We start from the raw sequence: 25,886 nt of genomic DNA, 5'->3' as shown, positions 1-25,886 counted from the left end.
GAATGGAAGATGGAGGTATAAAGGCATTGGATATCCATCATGGAGATGAGGCAGTCCAGTTCAGGGAATTTGAAGTCTTTGAAGAGATGGAGGGCATGTGAGGTATCACGGATGTAGGTGGGGAGGGATTGGATCAGGGAGAAAAGATAGTCAAGGTAAGATGAAATTAGTTCGGTGGGACAAGAGCAAGCAGAAACAATAGGTCTACCTGGATGATAAGTCCTGCGAAGACTGATGACCCTGTGATATCTGTCTCTGAGAACATCAGTCAAGGCGTCAGGCCCTGAGGCCGTACCAGGCAGGGTACTGAAAATCTGTGTCAACCAACTAGCCGGAGTGTTCATGGACATTTTCAACCTCTCATTGCTGCAGTCAGAGGTTCCCATATGCTTCATAATTTTATTGATATTTTACAATAAAAAAATTGACCAATACAATTATAAAGTGTGCTGCAAGATCAGAAAAAATATTGCAATAATGATAATAAATACAAGATCCAAAGCACACTGAAGATGATAAGTGGCAGCCCAGATGAAATTTGTCACTTCTCTCTTTGACAGAAGAGTCAAGTCTTCATGGATGGAAATTGAACTGCTCAAAGTCAGAGAGAGATCTTGTATATAAATTGATTTCTGATGGAATGGGAGCCCCATTAATAAATCATATTTTGAATATTTGGCATAAATTGAATAACTTAATTGGATCAAAAGGAAAAATATCTCCAATAAAGCCCTTGACTCAAAATAAATGTATTCCTTTAACAATGGATAATAAAATTCTACATGCATGGTCCCATAAAGGGATTAGATACATGGAAGATTGCTATATGCAAGGGCAATAATGCCATTTGAATAGTTCAAAAAAATAAATAAATATAATATTCTTAATAATAGTCTTCTGCTACTTTCAATGAAGAGCTTTTTTAGAAATGAATTGGGACCAACCATGCTGTTACAATGAAATGGAGATTCTAATTCGAAAGGAGGAACAAGGAAGTTTACATCCGTAATGTATTCTTACTCCAATTGGTCACCCCGAAGCAGGAGTTGCATAAATCAAAACAAAGATGGGAATCCGACTTGAATATTAGTATTTGTGATAAGATTTGGTCAGGATTGCATGACCAATACAATTAATGTAAGATATAGCTTGGTGCAATACAGTTTTTTGCATCAGCTGTATCTTACCCTGCAGAAGTTGGATAAATTAAAATCTAATATATCTGATGCATCTTTTTGATGCGGGGAAGAAACAGGAACCTTTTTACATTCCATCTGGTTATACTTTAAAGCGAAAACATTTTGGGAAAATTTAAGATTTTTATTTAGACCAGATTATTGGGAAACAATTGCCACAATGTCTAGAATTGTTTCTTCTGGGAAATATTCTGGACATAACCAAAAATGAGGCTGTTTAAGTACCAATTAGAATTTCTTAAAATTGCATTGGTGGTGGCCAGGAAATGTATTGCGGTTACTTGGAAGTCGGATTCCCCTCTGGATATAGCCTGATGGAATGCGGAAATGCATAGTTGTGTTCCCTTACACTAGGGCAAAGAGAAAATTACTTATTATTGAAGGAAGTATATTTTTGCAGGTATGGCAGCCATTTTTGCACAATGCAGGGTTGAATATTTAAGATGCTTATGTCCTGAGTTTTATGTCCTTGTTCTTCCCTTTATTTGAGATCCAGACAAGAAAATGAATTTGATCATCTGAAATGGATCCTGAATGCTTTTTTTCTGTTTCTCTTTTATACACTCTTACTTTTTTCCTATTTTCTATATTGCGATTTGTTTGAGGAAAGAGAGATGGGGCTGTTTGGAATGATGGACAGCCTGTATCACTGATTTTCTTTACATTTTATACATTTGCAATGGTTAATTCTTGATACTTGTTTGACCACAAAATTAAAATAAAGTATTTAAAAAAAATAGTACATAACAAAAGAGAAACAAAAAAAATCAAAACCCTTTCCCCTAAGCAAAGTTGAAGATTAGCATTCATAAATCCAAGTGGCACAGTCTTGGAGAGGGATTCCAGATTAAAATCTTAAGATTATGATAGTAGTCTAAGAATGAACCCCACATTATTTTAAATGTAATATTTGAATTATTAACTGCATACCTATTTTTTCCAAATTTAAACAAGACATAATATTCCTTAGCCATTGTGCCTGTGTGAGTGGAGTATTATCTTTCTATTTAATCAAAATTGCACTCTGGCCATCAATGAAGAAAAGGTAAAATATGGCATTGAATTGAAGTTAGTATCACAACTCAGAATGCTTTTAAAGAGCATTAAAGGGGTAGGTAGCTTCTAATTATAAATTAAAAATTTCTGATGATGTTTGAAAAACTTACTTCCATAATTTTTCTAAGCTCTGGCAGGTCTCAAACCTCTGAATTAAGGAAGCGTCACCCATTTTACATTTATCACATTGAGTAAAAATCAGACAATTTTAGTTTAGACATATGTGCTCTGTGAACCACTTTAAATTGCAGCAGACAATTTGTGCACAAAGGGATGTTAATCAGTTTAAAAATAGAGTTCTAAACCTCATTAGGCAATGAAAGGTTCAAATCCTGCTCCTAGGCATGCTTGATTTTTGATTAACGGGGCCTGATTTAAATCAGCCAATTTGTCAGAATTAAGAGATATTAAGCCTTTATAGGGAGGTTGTAGTTCAAATAAATGCATCAACAATATTCGGCTTGGGAATCCCAGGAAAATCAGGAATGAGATTGAACAAAATGTCTAATTCAGTGGTTCTCAACCTTTTTCTTTCTATTCACATACCACTTTAAGTATTCCCTATGCCACAGGTGCTCTGTGGTTAGTAAGGGATTGCTTAAGGTGGTATGTGAGTGGAAAGTAAAAGTTTGAAAAACAGGTTTAATTGTACCTAATTGACTCATGATGTGAACAGTTCCACAACTCCAAAGGAAATGGGCCAATGACAATTTTTCTCAAGCAAAATATTTCAGTAACAACTGGGTCTAGAGCAGTGATTCTCAACCTTCCCTTCCCACTCACATACCACCTTAAACAATCCCTTACCAATCACAGAGCACCGATGGCATAGGGATTACTTAAAGTGATATGTGAGCAGAAAGAAAAAGGTTGTGAACCACTGGTCTAATTTGTAAACATATTTAAAAAAAAAACTTTTAATAAGTTAAATTTTACCACCAATTGTTCAAAAGATGCAAAATTGTTGTCAATTAAATGGTCTTTAAAACATTTAATACCCAATGTGTGTCAGTCATTGAAGGTGGAGTCTTGCAAAGAAGTTTGAAGGAGGTGATTGGATATATTAGAGCTTGCAAGAGAAAAGCTCCAAAATCCAAAAAACCTTCTAAATTGTGCCCATATTATCAAACTGTGATTTTAAAAGGGCATCAATCATCCTGGTGCTCCAAAAGAGAAGTGTGAGCTGCCTCAGTGATTATTGCCCAGTAGCACTAACTTCAACTGTGATGAAATGGTTTGAGAGTTTGGTCACGGCCAGAATTAACATGTACCTAAGCAAATATCTAGACCCACTGCAATTCGCCTATCGTCACAATTGCTTCACAGCAGGTGCAATGTCGCTGGCTCTCCACTCAGGTCTGTAACATATCGAAAACAGCAATTCATACATATGACTGCTCTTTATTGACTACAGTTCAGCCTAACCCTAACCCTCATTCCTGGTCAAGAAGCTACAATCTCTAGACCTCTGTACCCCACTCTGCAACTGGATCCTTGACTTTCTCATCAGAAGACAAAAGTTCGTATGAATTGGAAACAACATCTCCTCCTCACTGATTATCAACACAAGCTTAGCCTACTGCTATACTGATTATGCACCTATGACTCTGTGGCCAGGAACAATTCTGTTGCTATCTACAAGTTTGCCGAAGACACCACAGTTATCGGCAGAATCACAAACAGCAATGAGGAATCATACACGAAGGAGATAGATCAACTCTTTGAGTGATATCACACTAACAACCTTGCGCTCAACATCAGCAAAACTGAGGAGATAATTGTAGACCAGGAGGAAGTCAGAGGAACACGACCCAGTCCTCATTGAGGGCTTGGTAGTGGAGAGGGTCAAGAACTTCAAATTCCTGGGTGTCAACATCTCAGAGGGTTTGTCCTGGATTTTCCATGTTAATGCAATCACAAAGAAGGCTTGCCAGCGGCTATACTTTGTGAGGTGTTTGAGGAGATTCGATATGTCACCAAAGACTCAAATTTGTATAGGTGTACTGTAGAGAGCATTCCAGTTGGTTGCATCACTGTCTGGTATGGAGGCGTCAAATCTCAGGACAAGAATAAACTCCAGAGAGTTGATAACTCAGCCTGCAACATCACTGGCACCTGACTTCACTCCATCGAGGACATCTTTTTAAAAAAAAAAGCAGCCTCTATCGTCAAAGACCGCCACCAACCAGGCCATGCCCTTTTCACTCTGCAACCATTGGGGGGGGGGGGGAGGTACAGGAGCATAAAGACCAGCATTCAATGGCACATGGACAGCTTCTTCCTGTCTTCCAACAGATTCTTCAATAATCAATGAAATAAAGACACTGTCTTACTTTTCATGCACTATTAATTTTTTTTCATAGTAATGTTGTAAAATGGATATAATATGAATGTTTGAATGTCAATGCCACAAAGCACCAAATTTCGTGGCTTGGTCATGACAATAAATTCTGATTCAGTGCGGGGATGGGAGACAATGACAGTGGTGGCCGAGGGAGAGAGGTGATGAGATTGGAGATGATGCTGGAGTTGGTGGCTTAATGTGCCCTGGTGGGGTCCTATGAGAGGAGTAGAAAGGAGATAGTGTCTGAGAGCTGCTGTTTGGGCTCAGTAGAGGTCAGTGCCCCCGACCACAACAGCACCACCCTTATCTGTGGGTTTGATGGTGAGGTTGAGATTGTTGTGGATAGTGTGGAGCGTAGAGCGTTCAGAGGATATAAGATTAGAATACGAGAGGGGAGAGGTGAAGTTGAGAAAACAGTAGGAAATAAAAAGGTCCAGAGTGGACAGCTGGCCAAGACAAGGTGACCAGGCAAAGGGGTCTTGGGTGCGGGAGGAGAATCACAGTCAATGAAGTAAGCCCAGAGGTGAAGGCGATGGAAGAAGAGTTCAGCATCATAGCATGTGTGGAACTCATTAAAGTGTGGGCGGAGGGGGCAAAGGTGAGCCTCTGCTGAGGACTGAGCACCTAGTCTCAGAGAAGGGAAGGTTAGAGGGGTTAGTGAAGACCAAGCAGGAGTCAGAGTGGGAATTGGTGTTGTGAAAGATATTGGGGGATTTGGATGGTTGGGGAGATCAGAGGGTGGAGATAGACGGTGGCGTATTGGCGGGCAGAGGGGGAAGAATCCTTGCCAACATTTTTCTCTACCTTGATGATGGGCTCAAGCCTGAAACATCGGTTATGTATTTTTACCTTTGCTATATAAAGGACACTGTTTGACCTGTTGAGTTTCTCCAGCATTGTGTTTTTTTTAAATTCAGAACAGCTATGTCTGGGGAGAAGTTGTTTGTCAAAAAACAGCACTGTACATTAGGTGGGCAAAGATGTGAGGTTTTTGGCAATTTATTCACCAAAACCATAATTCCTATTGCTGTAAAAGTAAAACTAACATGAACAAAGAAAACAGGAGGTGCAGGAATGGACCACTAGGCCTCTCAAGTCTGCCCCATCATTCAATATGATCATCCCTTCTGTGTCCATAACTCTTAATTTCTCAATCTTTCAAATATTTATATGACCCTCCCCCCACCACTTTAAATACATCAAATGATCTGACCTTCGATGGCAGAGAATTCCAGAGATTCGCTACCAAGAGAAGAAATTTCTGTACAGCTCTTTTATTTAAAAAAAACCCTTTATTGCAATGTCCCTTGTTCTTGAATCTCCCACTCATGAAAACATCTCGACATCAACTCTTGTCTTGCTCTCTTGGTATCTTGTTTGTTTGAATAAGGAGTCCCCTCTTCTAAATTCCAAGAAATATAGATACAAACTGCCACCAATCTCTTGATGATAAAACCTTTCAATGCAGGAACTTGCCTGACGTAACTTCAGTGGTCTTCCTTTATACATCTTTGTTTTGGACAAGGGGAAAAAAAACTGCATAGTTTTCCAAGTTTGGCTTTACCAATAAGGTACAATAGTCACAAAAATCTCCTGATTTTTAACCTTTAACCCCTTTGCAATCAAGTCCAACATACCATTTTGCTGCCTTTCTACTTACTGCTAACTTCAATCCCTCTGAGCTTCACTCATTTGCAGTCTCTCTGTTTGATAATTTTGAAATGTAATTAACATAGCAAAGAGGGGTAATACTGTAATTATAAAAAGCTATAAACTGTAATCTGATAAATTACTAACCTTTTTTAATGTTTTTGATTCAGTGATGATTATCAACATGGTTAATTTCATGTCTGATTCCATTCAATTGCTTTGTTAGTATTGTTACGAGCCCAAAGGACCTCAAAACCCAGCAGCAATAGACATTCACCAAGACAAGTGGCTTTCAAAACAAAAGTTATTTTTATTCAACTTCAAATATGGAAATAGAATCAAACTTTAACTTAACTATATGCTAACCCAAATTACCCCCTTCTAATTCTAAGCGCATGTGTATGTAATGTGTGTGTGGGGATTTAAGAAAAGTTCTTTGGTTCACAGTTCAATCTCACTTCTCCTTCTTCCAAGTTCTCTAGTTGCAGGCAATCACCATACTGGGCACAGAATTTAACATGTATAAAGTTCACCAGGCTTGGTGCTTGAAAGGTAAATGTTTAATGCTCAGGAAGGTTCTTGTAGGGTTTGCAAAGAGAGCAATTTGTTGCTCCAGGATTTCTACAACTGAGGTACCACCACTAGTCACCTCGGTCTCACTGATGAAAGTTGCCCCATCAGGGTCTTCCAGATGGTAACCTCTTTCTTCAAGCTACCACAGAGTTCCATTCCTTCCTCTATTTCGAGAGAAACATCAGACAGATAGCACTTCCAGCCATCTACTGCTCTGGAGCTTGCTTTCATCAGTTACAAACAGTTTTTCCTGGATTGCACTTTTCAGTTACTTGTCAGTGTCCCACATACTGATTGACTGACTGACTGACTGAGCTGTTAATTCAACTCTCTCTTCCAACTGAAACTCCAAAGAGAGCATGTGACTCGTGTCTTGCAAAACCACCACCTTCTCCAGCAAACAACAGGAGTTCTTTCTTCTGCTCCCATCTGTTGTTATCTTGGGTAAACAACCCGAGATTGTCCGAAAGGGTACTGATAGACAGCATGACTCCAGCAAGACAATGGTCAAAGCAGTTCAATTAACACCTACTTGTGAAAGGTGCTTACATTCTCCAGAGATCAGTTTTGCTTCAGTTTTTCAAATAAGATCTGTTTTAAAATGTGTGAATATATGTGACCTACTCTAAAATCTTATAAATTCTCCACAAATATTAATATTGTTACAGCACAAATCATCAAGTGTTCTCCATTCGTGAAATCATTAATGTGACTGGTAGTAGGGACAAGTGAAATGATTTGGGAGCTGAATTGTATAAATTTTGTGGGAAACCACTAGTCACAGGCCTCCAGTCTGAGAAGCTATTGTCCAGGGCCACTCACTCACTGGCTTCTCCCACACAGCCAATGTTTTTGAATATTTTAATATGAGATTTCACATCCAAAGTATGGAGTACCTATGGATAGATGTTAAAATTCTCAAAGATACACTACACTTAAAATCACCAATGCCTGAAGAGGGCGCACAAAATCAGTGAACCGGTGCGGACTCGAAAGGCCAATATGGCCTGTTTCCGCTCCGTTAATGGTTATATGGTTATAAGATAGTTATGAAACTGAAGATGGTTTTAAAGTTGTGTCAATTCAAGTAAGCTATTCTCTTTCAAAATGTGAATTTGTAATATGGATGGAGTTCTTGTGTCACCTCACTGAGTTTTTGTACTCAAATAAACAAATGGTGAATTTAAAAAAAAAATCATTATTTTGAATGCATCATTAATCATGGATTTGTTTTGTTGTTTTGAAGGTTTAAATATGATGGTTTTTAATACAAGGGTGGATTTATTACTTGCAATGTATGTATATTCTTTCCCAGTTTTCATAATACTGATGACATGTTAAATATACAAAATGGAAATGTGTTTAATATTTTATATATAGCCAATTGTTATTATTGTTTATAAACATTTTGCATTTTTATGGAAAATTTGACAATTAAAATGTAATAATTCAGATGTCATTTGGTCAAATCCCCTTTAAGTTAAAAATTGGGTCTCAAACATAAGCCAAAGATTGTGATGTTATCACAAAATTGGAAATCAGTGTTCATGTTAAAATATGTGTTTGCAAATGTTATCATCTACCGTGTGTGATTGCTGCTTGTTTGACAATGTGCTTTAGACTTCATTTCGGAATTGTATGAAAGATGTTATAATGAGCAAGATGTGGTCTTCCAGCCCTTGAACCTCTGTTTGAATCCACAACAGAACAATATGATGAATTCATCACCCATAAGTGATGCGTTGGAAATGAGTTAGTCTTCTCTGAAACAGGAACATTTTTAGTTGTTAATTGGGCTTTCAGATTTTCACTGATAAAAGAAACAAAGGATTAAGCCCATCGTAATGTCCTTGGAATGATTGGATTGTTGGGGACCAAACATTAGATTAGATTATTAAATGCTTGAAATTGGTATGTTGAGTTCTCTAACATTAATTTATTTCCATGCAGTGCATAAAGTTCATAAGAACAAATTATCAACACTTTGGAATTCTAAATGAATTAAAAAATATATTTATGGCATCCTAGAAATTTAAAATTTAATTTAAAAGTTCAAACAATTGTCAGATATAGCTTTCATTTATCAGTTTATTTTGTATTTCTCAATAGTCAAGGAAGTTGCGGGTGCTGTTGATGAGGATGATTTTATCCGAGCATTTGAAGAAGTTCCGACAGTTCAGGTAAACTGAAGTCTGCTTAAATCTTTGATTTATGTACTTTTAAGCATCTATAATCTGGATGGTTTAGACGTGTTTTAATTCTCTTGCTAATTTTAAGGATGTTTCAGCATCTTTTGTAAGATTGTTCTGGTTATTAAAGTGCATTAGGTTAGTCTGTACTTTTTTTTCTTCTGTGTCTTTTCATTTTGCACCTGTTAAATTTTATATTTGTGGCACTTTTCCCCCCCCCAAGGATCAAGAATGTAAGAAGCTAGTCTTGCTTTCAAGCAACTTCGTTTTGTCATACTCATTCTTGATCGTCCTCTTTCCTAACTCTGCAAAATCCTTTTGTCCAATAACAGTCAAATGGCAGTGCTTTTCTTTGTTTGGCTTGACTTTAATCATTTCATCATTCCCAATCATGGCTGTCGTTTTCAAGGCCCTCAGCTCCTCAGTTATTTTCTTGAACTTTTATGTCCTTTTTTTTAGTCCCTATGATGCTTTTTAATCTGCTACATTTAAATCATGGCATCAAAATTTTGGTAGCACTACATTGAAGCTCCATTGTTCTGGTTATTCAAGTGCATTAGGTTAGTCAGTACTTTTTTTCTTCTGTGCCTTTTTGACACATGCTTCAATTTTAGTTCTTGTCTTTGAAATGAAAGTAATAAGAAAGGAAAAAATATTTTTTAACAGCAAATGTCTGATGCAACTCACTAACTTGGATGTGCCCTTTTATTTAGATTTATTCCAACAGAGACCTTGAAGAATCCTTCAACAAAATTAAAGACGTTTTATCAGATGATAAGCATGACTGGGAACAGAGAGTAGCTGCGGTAAGTTTTTGAACTCTTAAGTTATCATTCTCTTAAGATTGTTGCAAATCATGAATATATTTCTAAAAATTCTCTTGATCCAAAAATTTGTGGTTTTTTTTTTAAGTGGGGAGAAGGCACTGAATAAGAGTATTTTCATCCACTTCAATACCAATTTTTGGTGAGAGATCATTGCACATGTCAAAATAGTAATGTGGAAAAAAAAATAATAGGTTCTAACTTTTTTTGGATGGGGTCAACTTCAGCATTTGTTGAACAGTACAACTGAAAACAAGCATTTTCCTTTACTGCTGTATAGATTTTCTTGCATCCTTCTCTGTAGTCTGCATGGATATCTGTTTCATTGCAGTACCTCACATTTCCTATTGGTAAATGTTTGGTCCTGAGGAGAATTATCAGTAGGTTGTTTATCTTTTGGGGTTGAGCCATCAATTGACTTGATCTCCATTCTTTACTCAGTGGCCTCTTTTCATTTTCTTATCACCTGCTGCTGACATCAACAATTGAGCACACACTGAGATGTGTGATTTTTCTCCACTGCTTATACTGGTTTCTTGCTCAAGTAGCTGTACCTTGTGGAAGCAAGATTTTTTTTAAAAAGGAATGGCTGATTTGTTTATAAAATATGAAAGATTACTTCAAACTCCATCATTCCATATCAAACAAAGAATAAAACTGTATGGGCTACCTAGTATCAATCTCAGCAGAAAGTTTTGATGAGGCAAACTCATAAGTCCTCCTCAGAAAATCTAATTGGAAGAGCTGTAGGCAAGAGCACAGAATTGGACCTATCAGACATTTCGCTATAATCCGCCATTTCTTTGGGTATGTCGTGTCTCACTGTCAGAGTGCAGAGGAGATTGGATAGGATTTTGCAAAGGTTGATAAATGCCAGGAATATTCATACTTCAGAAATACCAGGCTGTGACTATCTAGAGAAAGAGAGAATCCAAGCTACCACCAGTGACATCCAGTGGCATTAGTGTTCACATCTTGGGATTGATATTAAATCAAAAACACAGTTGAACGAACCACATAAATACTGTGGCAACAAGAGCAGTTCAGAGTTACTGTGCAGTGAGCAGCTCTTCTGACACTCAAATGCTTGGCAGGTGATGGGAAATCAGGCTAAATCAGGATTGTTATTACCAGTAGATACTTTCAACTTGCTCGGATGAGCACAATTCTCATGGTGCTCGTGATCATGTGGCACATCGTTCCTGATTGACTTTAATAATCATTCACTATCAGTGCCCAGTGGCTGCATTGTGTATTCTTTATAAATGTGCTGTAATCACTTGCCCAGGCCAATCTATCAATATCTTTCAAACTCATAGTATCTGCTTGTTTCCCTCCAAGTTGCACACCGTCCAGATTGCTGATCTTTCATCATTGCAGGATCCCAATGCTTGAACCAACTTCCCAAAAAAAGTGTTCAAGTCGACAACTCACCGCCACCTTCTCTCAGGCAAAAAGAGACTGGTGTTAATTGTTGGCTTAACAAGATCTTTGAAAATAAGTCGAAGGTTGTCTGGTTTTCTTCCACACTCCAAAGATGTACAGAGTTGGTAGATTAAATAGTCATATGAGTGGCATAGACTCAGGCCAGAAGAGTCTGTTACCATGTTGAATTGCTAAATAAAAACAAATTGTATATTGTTTAACTAGTGCCATCTTCTGTTAAAATGGACACATTCTGGTTGATATCTCAAGCAGAGTAAGTTTCAGCAATGTTTTATCAAAAATGAATGAAGCAGGTGATCTTCAAAAGTATTAAAGCTGTTTTCTGCATTGGCTCTATTAACAAATGATACAGAATCTTAATTTCAATTAGAACTAAAACTACATGGATAGTTAAGAACACCTGGAACACAATAATAAAGTCCCACATTGGCATTGTAATCGAATTGTAGTATAGAATGCATATAGTCAATCTGGAAACTGGCCCTTTGGCTAGTGTGAACCATCAGGCACTTGGAACTAATGCCATTTTATTCTTACAAATTCTCATGAAAACTCAGCTCCACACACTATTTACAGAAGCAAGTTAACTATCTACCCCCATGCCTTTGGGATGTGGGAAGAAACTGGAGCACTTGGAGAAAATCAACTGTCCCAGGGAGAGCATGTAACCTCCACACAGAGCTAGAGGCCAAGATTAAATCTGGGTTACTGGAGCTGTGAAGCAGCAGTTCTGTAAGCTGTGCTACTGTATCCAAAGGTTTGTCCTGTTTAGTCTACTTTGGGTGGATGATTCTATAATTAGAGGACTTTGGTTTGAGAAACAACTTGTTCCTTCGAGGTGTATGTCGTCTGTATCTGGAAGTTAAAGGTTCAGGTATAGTTTTGATGTTCAGAATTCTTTATGATAGGAAGGATTGAGAAAGATCTGGGCTAAATGTGACAAATGGAGCTAGCCCAGAATACCAACTTAGTTGGTGTAGATGTGTTGGGCTGAAGGGGTTGTTTGGTGTTGTCTGATTCTGACTGTATATTTCAGAGATGATAGATAACTTCCAGCTGTGAATTGGTATGGAGTAAGAGAAAGAATTGGATATTGAGATAAATGATCACTCTTGATGATACATTGAGGAGAATCTTGAAGGGCTGAATGGCCTTCAATGCTAAGGGAAGAGAATGCACAATCATTTGTCAAGGCGTGCTTGGTGTGTTGAATAATGGAGATAGGTGGACAAACAAAGCTTGAAGTTCAGTTACTAGGGTATATGCAGAATTTTTTTTTAATGGTTCGTGTATGTTCCCAATTTAAATTGTACAGTACTACTGACAGCTCAAGGCATTAAATGATCTTATTTCATTCTAATTTTCTTTCTTCTAACTTCCCCTCAAAATACATAGTTTACATGCATATCTATTTTTCTTTACAGCTTAAAAAGATTAGGTCTCTATTAATGGGTGGGGCAGCAGAACATGAATCTTTCTTTCAACATCTGCGGCTTTTAGATGGTGCTTTCAAATTATCAGCAAAAGACCTACGATCTCAAGTTGTGCGCGAAGCCTGTATAACATTAGGGTAAGTAATGAAATAAAATTAAAATAGGCAATAAACCTTGTAAAGGACATTAGGAGTTTGCTGTTTGCAATATAAGCTGAATTTTAACATTGTTGATGTGTTTTCTTGTTTAATGCTGTTTAGATGTAGCTTAACAATGCCTAAGAGTTTGCAATTGAATATTTAATTTATAAATGTTTGACTTGTGAACCATTGTTCATTTTATTTTTTCTTATTTTCCCCCTGGCCTTCCCACCCCAAACTCCCCTCCTAACATTTGCATGGTGAATACAACAAAAACATCATGATTGCTCTACAATCTCTCTGAATTCATTTTCTTCATCAGAACCTTCAAGTTCTGCAATCATTCCACACGTGCATTCATCCATTATTTTATTTTTATCTTCGATAGTCAAAATCCTGCATTCATTACAGCATTAAAAAAAAAATAGGTATTTTGATTCCAGGAGACTGGCCTATTGTTTAATAGTGTACACTCATTCAGCTGGCCTGATTCTCCAACTCTTGTCCCCAAAACTCTGAACATTTTTCTCCTCTGTTTTTGGCTTTATTTGAAAGTCATGTTTAAACCTTGTTCTACCATCCTTGCTTATATAGTTGTAATCAAAACTACACCGAATGAAATCTTCACATTACCTTTGGTTCTAATGACAGCCACTTTAAATTTGCAACTTCTAGTGCCTCATGCCAATGAGAATGGTGTTGCAGTTCATTTTGTTAGATTACATCATGATCTGAAATACTTGCATCAAATCTTTCTACAGTTCCTGTTTTAAAGAGAACAATACTTGACTTCTTGTACCTCAAATCCTAAATTGCCAAAAACATTCTAGTCTGTCTTCTACAACCTTTAATACTGAGCACAGTACTCCAATTGTGGCTCTCTGGTGTTAAGTGAAGATTCAACATTTCTTTCCTACAAAAATGTATCTTTCCTACTTTGTACACAATTTAAATTGCCATTTTTGTGTCTATTCCACAAACTTTTTAATTTTTCTTTATGTCAATCGCTGTGTTTTCACTGTTTCACACATTTCTATATTTTAATGGGTCCACAAACTTTGAAATAGCATTTAGATGGTTCATGAAAACCATCGGTGTTGGTACCAATCCAGAGGAACATTACTGTGTTGTTTTTTTTTAATATTTTATTTATAATTTTAAATCATATGGCATTAATTATAACATTTATACAAACATTATATAATTGAATTAAACCCCCCAACCTCCCTCATCCACCCCACTAACACCCTCCCTCCTCCCTTTCCTGCCTACAAAGAAAGAAGAAAGGAGATCATCACTAAGGGCAAGAATTATCAACTTTTTAGCTGCGGAGTCCGAGACACCCACCGGACCAGACCAGAAGATTAAAATTTTAATACCCCAAGTTTTTACATATGTGCTCCATACTTTTACAAAAAAATTATATTTATCCCTCAAATTATACATTATCTTTTCTAAAGGAATACAGGATTTCATTTCCATATGTCATCTTTGCATTTCTAAAACTAAATCAGATTTCCAAGTAATAGCCAAACATTTTTTAAGAACAGCCAAAGCCAAACGTAAAAAAATAATTTGGTGCATAGTCAATCTCAATCCTAAAGCAATCAACTTAATGTCCCCTAATAAACATTGGATCAAACAATAAACTTACTTTTAATACTCACTCCAAAAACAATTTAACTTGTATTCAAAAATTCTTAACCGTAGAACAAGCCCAAGTCGAATGGGAAAAAAAAAGTACCTATTTCTTGTCCACATCTAAAACATAAATCTGAAGAAATTAATTCAAATTTCTTTAATTTCTGAGGGGTTAAATAAAATTGATGTTAAAAAATTATATAGTGCTAATCTATATCTTCTTTTCTTCTTTGGCTTGGCTTCGCGGACGAAGATTTATGGAGGGGGTAAAAAGTCCACGTCAGCTGCAGGCTCGTTTGTGGCTGACCAGTCCGATGCGGGACAGGCAGACACGATTGCAGCGGTTGCAAGGGAAAATTGGTTGGTTGGGGTTGGGTGTTGGGTTTTTCCTCCTTTGCCTTTTGTCAGTGAGGTGGGCTCTGCGGTCTTCTTCAAAGGAGGCTGCTGCCCGCCAAACTGTGAGGCGCCAAGATGCACGGTTTGAGGCGTTATCAGCCCACTGGCGGTGGTCAATGTGGCAGGCACCAAGAGATTTCTTTAGGCAGTCCTTGTACCTTTTCTTTGGTGCACCTCTGTCACGGTGGCCAGTGGAGAGCTCGCCATATAATACGATCTTGGGAAGGCGATGGTCCTCCATTCTGGAGACGTGACCCATCCAGCGCAGCTGGATCTTCAGCAGCGTGGACTCGATGCTGTCGACCTCTGCCATCTCGAGTACCTCGACGTTAGGGGTGTGAGCGCTCCAATGGATGTTGAGGATGGAGCGGAGACAACGCTGGTGGAAGCGTTCTAGGAGCCGTAGGTGGTGCCGGTAGAGGACCCATGATTCGGAGCCGAACAGGAGTGTGGGTATGACAACGGCTCTGTATACGCTTATATTTGTGAGGTTTTTCAGTTGGTTGTTTTTCCAGACTCTTTTGTGTAGTCTTCCAAAGGCGCTATTTGCCTTGGCGAGTCTGTTGTCTATCTCATTGTCGATCCTTGCATCTGATGAAATGGTGCAGCCGAGATAGGTAAACTGGTTGACCGTTTTGAGTTTTGTGTGCCCGATGGAGATGTGGGGGGGCTGGTCTTATAAATCATACTATCCTCACATGTTTCTCCAAATATTTTCATCTTTCTATTTAAATCAAGTTCCCATTTCATTCTTGATTTACCACTGTGTGACATCAATCACTGCCTGTGTTATTGGTTTCTTTCACCACCAAGCTACCTTCTTGTACATTTCCTTATCTTTATCTACATAATATGAAAGATTTTTCTCGCCGTGAAACCCTCAAACCATTTGTGCCTTCATTTTCAAGGCAACCTTTTGTTTTTCTATTTGTTTTGATTTCATTAATTTCTTTAATCTCCCTTTCAACTGCATACTGATCTTAGTAAAAGCTTCAACGTCATTGTTTTTAATCCATGCCTGAAATGTAACCATATTTTTTTGCCTTAGACTAAAAGTACAGACATAAACCCCTTTTAAGTCTTCTCTATTCTAAAGTATCTGTTCACTGGAGCAACATTACCAAATTCTCATGGTCATTTTATTTCCAATATCCCATCAGTGGTCACCCTGAATCAAGAGACCCACCTCTAATGTTGACTTTATTCCAACTAGAACTTGCTGACGAGCTTACCTTTCACTTGATGTCTCCAGAAGAAATAATTGTGCTCTTTGTTTATGAAAGGCTAAGTTTGTTTCTTGTGTACAATGATATTTTCTTATCCTAGTTGTTGCTTGTGTCTCAATGTTATTTCAAAGTTCAAGTTTGTGTCAAATGCAGTGATGGCATCTTAAAAATGCTGTCAACATTATGATAATTGAATAGAAAATTGAACCATTAGTTAAACCTATCTGGATTGTTCCTTTTCAGATGGAAAGTTACTTCATGGCCACTTTTACATTAGATGGCCAGTCGGACTTTCTGTTAAACAGGAAAGTCTGCAGACTGATTATCATGCAATGAGCAAAAGTGCTGTAGCAACTCAATAGGTCATAAACCTGGTTCTAGAAACACAGCATCCAAGGGGTAGCTAACATTTCTGGCCTGACCCCTTTATGTCTGGCTTTAAGATGTCACTGGAGGCACTCTTTTCTTTGTACAATTACATAATCTACACACAAAAAAAATATTCAGTGGGTCATCAGATGAACTATTGCATTGTCAGAAGTACTTCCTTCTGATTGAGTTAACTGGACCTCTACCTCCCCAGGCCAGAAAATGAAAGATCTTCTGTCACTGAGAAAGATGGTTTTCCCACTGCAAATTTTGTACATGAATTGTCTTGAGATGACTTTTGTTTGTTGATTGATTATATTATTTGTCTGTATATATGTTATGTTTGGTTGTGTGTCTGCATGTTTTTTACCGAGGACTGGAGAACACTGTTTTGTTGGGTTTTATTTGTGCAATCAGAATTTGAAAAGCACAATGCAAATTATTTCTTGAAAGGATGGTACATGAACCCTGTATTGGGAAATGAGTAACATAATAAAATGAATCATCCTTAACTATCAACATAGCGACAACAAGAATTGAATGATAAAGTTGATTTTAATAATTTTGTTTGAAATGGTATTATTTTTGTGCAGACTTTTATTCATAAATGCAGATTTCTTAATCTTTCAAATTCTTCATCACCCTAATACTTTTGTATTATCAAATCTTTTCTCTAGCTATATCTCATCTGTTCTGGGAAACCGCTTTGATCATGGTGCAGAAGCCATTATGCCAACATTATTCAACCTTGTTCCTAATAGTGCCAAGGTCATAGCAACATCTGGTACAGCAGCTATCAGATTAATTATTCGAGTAAGTTAATAATGTATGCAATCTCTTTTTGCATTATTGCTTTTTACCCCAAAATGAATTGTTTGAAAAGGTTTGTTTTTACATTAGCTACAGTATTATTTTGAAAACAGCACGAAAATAAATTTTGGTGCCAAAATGCATTATTGCTGTTCTGTACAGTCCTGGAAACCTTCCTTCTAGTCTTGTTATGTTTTGAAATTGCAAAATAAGTGCTGTTAATTGAAACCATTGATTTCATAATGCGTGGAACTTTTAATTTGCCATTGTTGCTTAAGTGAATCAGAGAAGTTAATTGCTTTCAAACAAGTGGAACCAGTAGTTAAACTGGTATTGTAACTGCAGTCAGTCGCTTAAGTACCACATTTTTTTCCCTTAAATTTGAAAAATAAACTGTTCAGATATTAAGTAAAGTTCTCTCTCTGAGTTCTACCTGATCATTCATCCAGCAGTAAAATACAGAAACAATAAAATTGTGCCTAATACATTTATCACCAAGCAATTTTAAATCTATGCATTTACATCGTACCCCTGACACAAAAATTGTTTGAATAGAATGAATTTTTTAAAAAAATATCAAAATATTTTTCTGGTCTGTTGAATTAGCTGATTTTTGTGAGTTTAACAAAAAAGTATGTCAGTGGAGGTTGAATTATTGAGTGAAAATCATCTGAGCTCTTTGAAGCAACCATTGCTGGAAATGAAGTATGTGGGCAAGGATCTGACAAAAGTTAGTCCAATAAATTTGTGAAGTTGTCCATTTTTAAAAGAAGTTAAAGTCACACATTATATAAATGGTGAGATTACAGAGCTTTATGGTTATAGAAAGACACAGGTATCTTAATGCACATCTCTCTAAAGGCTAGTTGGGGGGTGGTACAGCAACTAATAAGTACTGGCAGATTTCTATTGCATATTGCCAGGGGAATTCCATGCAAATATAGACAAGTTATTCAATTGGCAAGGCCACACCTGCGTTACTATGTATGATACTGATCTTCTTGTTAAAGGAAGATGTTAATGCTTCAGAATGAGCAGGTTGTCTTATGATGAAATATTCCACAGCTTAGTCTTGTATCTGCTGGCATTTAGTAGTGTAGATTTGATATGTTCAGAATAAATGACCAAGTAGAATATATATTTTCTTATGAGGAAGACCTGGAACTGGAAAAGTCATTTAGGGCTGGTGGGATGCCTTTAGGGCTGGTGGGATGTCTTTTTTATTCCTCTCATGATTGCCTTTCGTGGAACAGATTTCCAAAGATGATGTAAGCAGATGTTTTTGAATACTTTTAAAAGGAGCAGATAGATGGTGAAAATTTGCCACAGATAGATGGAAATGCAGAGTTCAAGTTGCAGTCAGATCAGCTGTTATCTTGTTAAATGCCAAAACAGGCTTGAGGAGCTGTGTTGTCCACTTCTGTTCCTAATTTGCAAGTTTGTAAAAAGGATTGGCTTGAATCAATATTGAAAAGCTAACAGAAACTTGTTGCGCAGTTTGCTTGTGTTCATAATTCTGTAAGGTCTTGGAGATTGGCTGTGAATGCTGAAAAAATCAAAACTGACCAAGTCGTTAATTAATGGAAGAAAAGAGTGGAAATTTTTTTTTGAATGGGAGGAAAATTGGATGAAGCTAATTTTTATATTGAAACATAGGAAATAGAAACAGGAGTAGATGATTTGGTATTTCATGCCTGTTTTTGCATTTACTGTGATTGTGGCTGATCATCCAAATTCAGTACCTCATCCCTGCTTTGATTTGCATGTCCCCTGATTCCTCCTGCTCTAAGAACCATGCAATTCATTCATGAATGCATTTGGTGATTTGTCTTCACTTATTTTATCCTCTAGAAAATTCCAAGCATCATATTTATTAGATTAAATTTCACCATAACTTGTTCTTAAATGGCTTGTGACCTTTGGGACTCTGTTCCTGGATTCTCCTCCTTTAGGAACATCAACATCTAATCTGTCAAGTCCTTATTTTGGGATTTGTTGGTTTTTATGTGACCAGAATTCTGAAGTATAAAGATGTAATAATCAAAGCATTAATTTTATTTCCTGAATAATATTTCTGGGCTGAATTAATTTATTGTTGTATTTGCATTTCTATTTATTATAAATTGATAACTGGACATCTTTTGGTGAAAACCAGATTTGGTTAATTGTGCTCCATGTCTTGGAAGATTCGAAGGGTGGACACTTCTTCTGGATACATCAATTATTAGCCATGAAGGGGATTAATTTTCTCAAAAGAGGTTTTCGATATTGGAGGCTCTTTCTTTTTCTAAAGGAAGATGGGATGATGGTCATGGCATCATTCTGGTTAGGGTTAGCAGCGGGGTTAGTTACAAATAATTTCATTGAAATAACACTTTTTATGTTTTGTCATTATAATTTGTAGATCACAATTATTTACATGATGAATCAAATGGTAAAACAATAAATATGGATTCAGTAAACTTCCCCTCAATATCCTGCTATGTCCCTTTTAAAGCAAAACTATTAAATCTGTCAGTTTATTTAATCTTTAGAAAGAGTCCAGAATTTAGGTTTTAAGGGCAGAAACCATTTTTCATGGGAGCTGATGTGCATCAAGACTTTTTAAAAACTAATTAATTGTACTAACTGTCCAATAATTGCCATGGTCATGGATTTAATTTGCTCTTTTTCAGAACACACACTTCCATAGATTAATACCCATCATCTCAAGCAACTGTGCCTCAAAATCAGTGGCAGTTCGGAGGTGCGTTTAATCTGTTATTGTATTGGGGGGATCAATAATATTTTGCCTCATTGATATATGGAGGTTAAGATGTATTTTGTTTGGGTTTCTGCAACATGGTTATTGAAGATATACCAGCTATTCAAGTTGAAGCTGTGGATCTCCAGGTTCAGAAGAATTGCCAAAACTGGGCATTATCAATGCATGACAGCTTTAGAATCACTGTTAAAATGGGCCCATAATTGTACATACCTTATTGTACCAAATTATTTCAAGGTTTGAGCAACCTCAGCAGCAATAAGATGTCTGAAAGTCATTTTACTCCTCATGCTTCAAGATATTTTGTTCTTTTAACACATATGTGGCATTTTGATGTAGTTTTTCAAATAATTTCTAGACCATACTATGTGCTTCAAGCACATTTAATTTAAATGGTCTGGATAGAGCTGTATAGTTTGTAATATAATTACTGATTCTTTTCTACTTGTATGATTTACAGATGTATTTTATTTACACTTTTTTGATAGGCGTTCATTTGAATTTTTGGAAAGATTGCTGCTGGAATGGCAAACCCATTCATTAGAAAAGTAAGGAAACAACCAAGTTCTGTCCTTTCCTCTGACAAGACCAGAGATTATTTGGGTTTTTCTAATAAGCTAATTTAAAATAGAAATTTGCACAATGATACAATGATACTGATTGAATTTATAAATACATAATTTTGTGCAGATTAAATGTGTTTGGTGGGGGGGGGGGGGGGGGAAGGAGTGTTCTTTCGAACAGTGAGGTACTTGGGATTTAAATAGTTGACTGGCAGAAGTAATGACCGTGCAGTTTCCATAGTAATGGAAGAAAGGTCCTTGAAAATGTAATCCCTTTGATTTTCGAAAGGCTGAATGAGATTAAGTTGACCTTGAGAAAGATTGTACTGCTTATTGTGTCAAAATATAGTGATCATCCTGGACAGTAATATTTTTGTTTAAGGTGTTGTAGGCAAATACTTGGTTTTGCGATTAAACATTTTGCTGTTCTCTCTTAGACATTCATCACTTCTAGCTGAAACAATAAAGAAGGGGATTCATGACGCTGATTCAGAAGTAAGACTAGAAGCTCGAAAGTAAGTTATTTTTAACTTTTTGACATTACATTAATTGCTTTTATTTTAATTTTCATCCTATTAACTTGTAAAGTCCACACTGAAAAGCTATTATTTATATTCTACTAAACAAAATTATTTCTATATTTAGTCCGTGTTGATTTTAACCATTGTTTGTTGAATTTCTGAATAGAGGGGGATTGAAATCTTAGAGTTTGGTGTCAGTCAGTAAAAACTGTGCCGATTTTGACTAAATTTTGGATTTTTTTTGCCAGAAATATTAAGCAAGAATAGTTTGTACTTGTCACTGAAAAGTGTCTATATTAAAAAAAATTCCAGCAAGCGTCCACCAACTTCCTTTCAAAGTCAAAGGTGGCATTTCTCATTCTTGTAACTGGAAATTCAAGGATTTTAACCCAGTGATTATGAAAGAATGGTGATGTAGAGCTAAATTAGAATGATATATACCCTGAGAAAATTTTTCACACCAGTGCTGCTTTTTTTAAGGAAGAAGGCAGTTATTGCTGTGTGCATCCTGCATAACACCTCCATCTTTGGAGTTAACATGTTGATGTTTTAATATTAAATTCACAAAAGACAATAGTAGTGAGAATAGCCATAATTTGTACCATGCTTGTGCATACACTCAATGCACTGGGTTTCAATCCCTTCCCCCTGTCTCCCACCATCCCTCCCTTATCTGGTTCCTCCTACTGCCTTCCTTTCTGATCAGATTCCATAATTTGCACCCTTTAGTTATCTCTACTTGGTACCTCCCAATCTCTGTTGCTGTCTCCACCCTTCCCTCTCCTACCCAGCTCCATCTGCCCATCAACCGCTCACTTGGATTCACCCACCCCTTGACAGTTTCTGCCTCACCCTGCTCCTCCCTTCTTCAGATTGACTGTCTCCCCTTTACACTTTCAGTCCCGATGTAACATCTCAATTTGAAACTGACCATCCCTCTGTCTCCTCAGATGGTGCATGCCTGAGTCCTCCAACGGTTTTCTTTCCCTCCTGGATTCCATCATCTACTGTCTCTTGTGTCTTCATTTCTAATGAAACATTGTTTTGTGGTCTCTAAAGTGGTTAATATCAGTTAACCTTGGTGATTATGTCCTAATTAACAACGTGAGCTGTGCTAAAAGTCTTTATCTTTGGAGCATAGACTGTTCTATGGCCTGTCTGTCTTAACACAGGCTGCTTGTTATTTGGAGAATTTTGGGTGTGCTTGTAATCCTATTCAAGCTGATGGGAACATTTCAATCCATCCTTTTCCCCCGCCCCCCCCCCCCCCCCCACCACCATTCTATATCTGTTTTTGATTCAATTCTCAATGATAAAAAAAAGTTGCATGAACAATTATACAATATTTCCGCATTGTGCAATTGCATTACTTTATCCTGGTGTTCAACACATCGCTGGGAAAAAAATTAACCAAGTATTTTCTGCTGTCAGACGTCCTTGATATCCTGACATGTTTTCTATAACTGGCACAAGGATAATGCCATTTCTCAGTGCAGCACCCAGCTTTTTTATCACTAAAAATTATGGGCTTTTGCATGCAATTGTCCTTCCCTTTTACTGAAACTTGATGGATTAACAGATTTATTATCATATTTTCAATTCATATTTCTTATGAAATGCAATTGTAAAGGCAAACTATGATATGTGATAATTCACTATTTTTATCTTTTTTTTTAAGAGTGTACTGGGATTTTCACAGTCACTTTAGTAGAGAAGCTGAAGTCTTGTTCAATTCATTGGAAGCTGCCTACCAGAAACCTCTACAATCCCATTTGAAAAATTCAGACAGCATTGTTTCCTTGCCTCAATCTGATCGCTCTTCATCCAGTTCTCAAGAAAGCCTGAAGTAAGGGCTGTGGTGTCGTAACATTTTAAAATGGTATTGTAACGTGTTGTCAGTGAGCGCAGCAAAAGGACTGAGGCAACAGGCTGAGAGCTCAGGGGTCACAACTGTTTTAATTTGAATCTCACGCTGTAGCCTTTAAGCCCGACTCTGATTCCGCCCCTAACATCTCAGCACTCACGTCACAATGAAGAGAGCACGCACACGCCCTTCTGGTCTGGACCAGAAGAGAAGGTCCCATGATGCCATCCTTGCCATGGCTGCCCTGCTCCCCGCGCATAACAACCAGGGCCGGTTCACCGCTGAAATCATGTGCGTCGCCGCAGTATTTTCTTTTAGATTGAAGTCGAATTTGTGCAACCATGTAAAATAACATCAACTGATCTGGAGTTGAATTTTAAATTTTCATGTTAAATCAGACAAGAATTACTTTTACAATAAACCAATGGATGTTTATATATTTGGATTTTCAGAGGGACATCAGTGAATTCCTCACTGGATGTTTGTAAATCAGGTTAGATGAAGTAGAATTGGAGGTTATATATTGACACGGATAGAGAATTGATTGTTATTAATATACCTTGTGTAAAGGGTTTTTGTTGAACTCAAAAAAAAATATTGTAAAAAGAAAGAGAATTGATTGTTGGGAGTATGGATTAATGAGTAGGAATAAAATAATTATTCCATGTTGGCTGACTCTGATATGTGGAGTGTTGCAGGGATTAGAAGTTTGACTGAGCTATTCAGAATTTGTCATATTTTCAGGTTTGCTGATAAGGTTGAACTGGGCGAATGATGAGTGATGAGGAGGATGTAAAGAGATATCAGCGGGTTATATTCAAGATGGAATAAAAATGGGAAATGTGAGGTCATTCGGTTTGGGTATAAGAAAAGGACAGAATATTTGTTATCATATTTGACGGCATATTGGACCCCTTTTTTCCCCTTTAAAAAAAGTTGCCTCTAAAACCCGGGACCTATACGTGAAGATGACATTTTGGTGGCAGCTGTCCAGAAAGCAGGCCCGCAGCTTCGCAGACCACCTTCCCTCTAGTGGCATGTTTTCCGGAGCTGCTGCTCACTTCCACTGTGAGAGGGCTGATGATGGTGGCCCCCACCAGCAGTACAATGACCGTGTTTGTAGTACACGCTGGTAGTAAGATCATTCGCTTGCTTTGAGGGGAGCGCTGGGCTTCGATGATCAGGCTCCATGCTGGGCCTTTGTCCAATGAGCACAACCCCCCCCTCCGCAAATTGAATAAGGTGCAGGGAAAGGCGGCAGTGAGCAGAGGCCAGGGGGATGTGTTGCTGCTGTTGCTCATGTGTGAGGAGGCTTCAGCACCTTGGCCATGCAAGGCTGGAGGATTTTCATCGAGGTGAGTGAAGACGTACAAACATGTGTTATCAACAAGGGGCCTTGCAGGAGGAACCTGTTTGCAAACTTACTGAGTACCCATAAATGCACTAAAACTAAAATAAATTTTTCCTAAAATTTCATGCTAAAAATGCTAGTGGGCCCTAAATACCATTAAATGCGGTAAATGTGGAATGATTGGCTCTTAATTACATTCAAAGGGAGCAGGGCCTTGTATGGAAATCAAGAAGACCAAAATGTTAATGCAAGGTTAGTTAGAAGGACAAATGGGATGTTTGCTTTTAAAACCAGTGTTTTGACACTGTGAGGAAGTTTTATTCAGATAGTGCCTTGATGGGAACACAACTGAAGAACTTTGTCCAGATTTAGCCTCTTTGAGAGGACATATTTGCCATCGAGGGAACAGAATAGAGGTCACCTAGACTGCATAAAGCGATGTTGAGTATGTTTGCCATGTATGATGAAATTGAGTAGACAGGGACCATTTATAAAGATGAGAGGAAAGCTTATCCAAATTTAGAACATTGTTAAAGGACATGATAACCAAGATTCAGGGAGTGTTTTCCTGCCTGAGGAGTGGTCAGGAGGCCCAATTTGAAAATGAGGGATTCTTCACTTCGAACGTCATGAAATCCTTGGAACCCTCCATTGCAAAGAGCTGTGGGGGCATTGAGTTAATTAAACACTGAGATTTCAAATTTCCTAATATTAGGAAGGGAGTGGTGAATGTGCTTGGTGTTGTTTAAAAGATCGGCCATGATCTTCAAGAAATATGGAGCATGTTTGAAAGATCATATGTCCTATTCTTGTATCTCTGTGTTCTGGTATCAAATGCATACATTAGCAGAATTTGACCATGTGTATCTTATTCTTGTTACAGTCGCCCCTTATCTACAAAGCGGAGTCCAACTGGAAGTACAATATCACGAGGTAAGATGGACTACTATTTGGGTTTCATTTTTAGTGAATATAAAATTAAATGTCACTGTAGCTCAAGTTGCAAGTTTCCTTTGGGGTGGGTATATTTTTCCATTCCCTCAAATTGCAAATCAGTTAATTTGTTGCCATTTATTTAAATAGTGCTGTTTTTAATCCTTGCAAAATCCTGTTCAGTTTATTTTATTTATTTATTTAGCATATTTAAAACAACTCACGATGACCAAAGTGATTTACAGATCAAAAAAGATATCACAACTAGGCAGTGATTTAAAGTACAGAATAAAACAATTCCGAGGGGTTAGAACAAAAGGTAACAATCGGTGCATGAGGGGCACTCAAAGCGCTACTAAATAAAAATACATCTTCAATCTGGATTTTAAAAAGTTAATGGAAAGGGCTGATTTGATAGAAGGAAGAATGTTGTTTCACAGTTTGAGAGCTGCAATAGTGAAGGCGCTTATGTCCTTGGAGTTTATGAATTGAGTGTGGAACAACCAAGTGCCCCAAGTTAGCTGACCTGAGGGGTCTTGAAGTGGAATAAGGTGTTAGGAGGTCCGTGATACAAGAGGGGGCTAGCCCATTAAGGGG

The 25,886-nt window shown here is 37.4% G+C and overlaps 1 protein-coding gene across 9 annotated transcripts in view; it reads left to right on the top strand.

The window, feature by feature from the left end:
• Nucleotides 1–25,886, top strand: part of clasp1a (cytoplasmic linker associated protein 1a) — a 235,470-nt gene that overhangs the window by 78,636 nt on the left and 130,948 nt on the right. For all 9 annotated transcript variants that reach the window (XM_069934915.1, XM_069934911.1, XM_069934914.1 and 6 more), the window contains exons 10-18: nt 8,929–8,999; nt 9,722–9,814; nt 12,703–12,848; nt 17,161–17,296; nt 19,969–20,039; nt 20,546–20,605; nt 21,058–21,135; nt 22,820–22,987; nt 25,240–25,289. In XM_069934915.1, the coding sequence (XP_069791016.1) occupies nt 8,929–8,999; nt 9,722–9,814; nt 12,703–12,848; nt 17,161–17,296; nt 19,969–20,039; nt 20,546–20,605; nt 21,058–21,135; nt 22,820–22,987; nt 25,240–25,289 (873 nt within the window). The remainder of the gene's footprint in view (nt 1–8,928; nt 9,000–9,721; nt 9,815–12,702; nt 12,849–17,160; nt 17,297–19,968; nt 20,040–20,545; nt 20,606–21,057; nt 21,136–22,819; nt 22,988–25,239; nt 25,290–25,886) is intronic.

This window comes from Narcine bancroftii, chromosome 4 (assembly GCF_036971445.1).
Source record: "Narcine bancroftii isolate sNarBan1 chromosome 4, sNarBan1.hap1, whole genome shotgun sequence".
NCBI lineage: Eukaryota > Metazoa > Chordata > Chondrichthyes > Torpediniformes > Narcinidae > Narcine > Narcine bancroftii.
The sequence above is the reverse complement of the archived record's forward strand: the minus strand, read 5'-3'. Positions and strand labels throughout refer to the sequence as shown.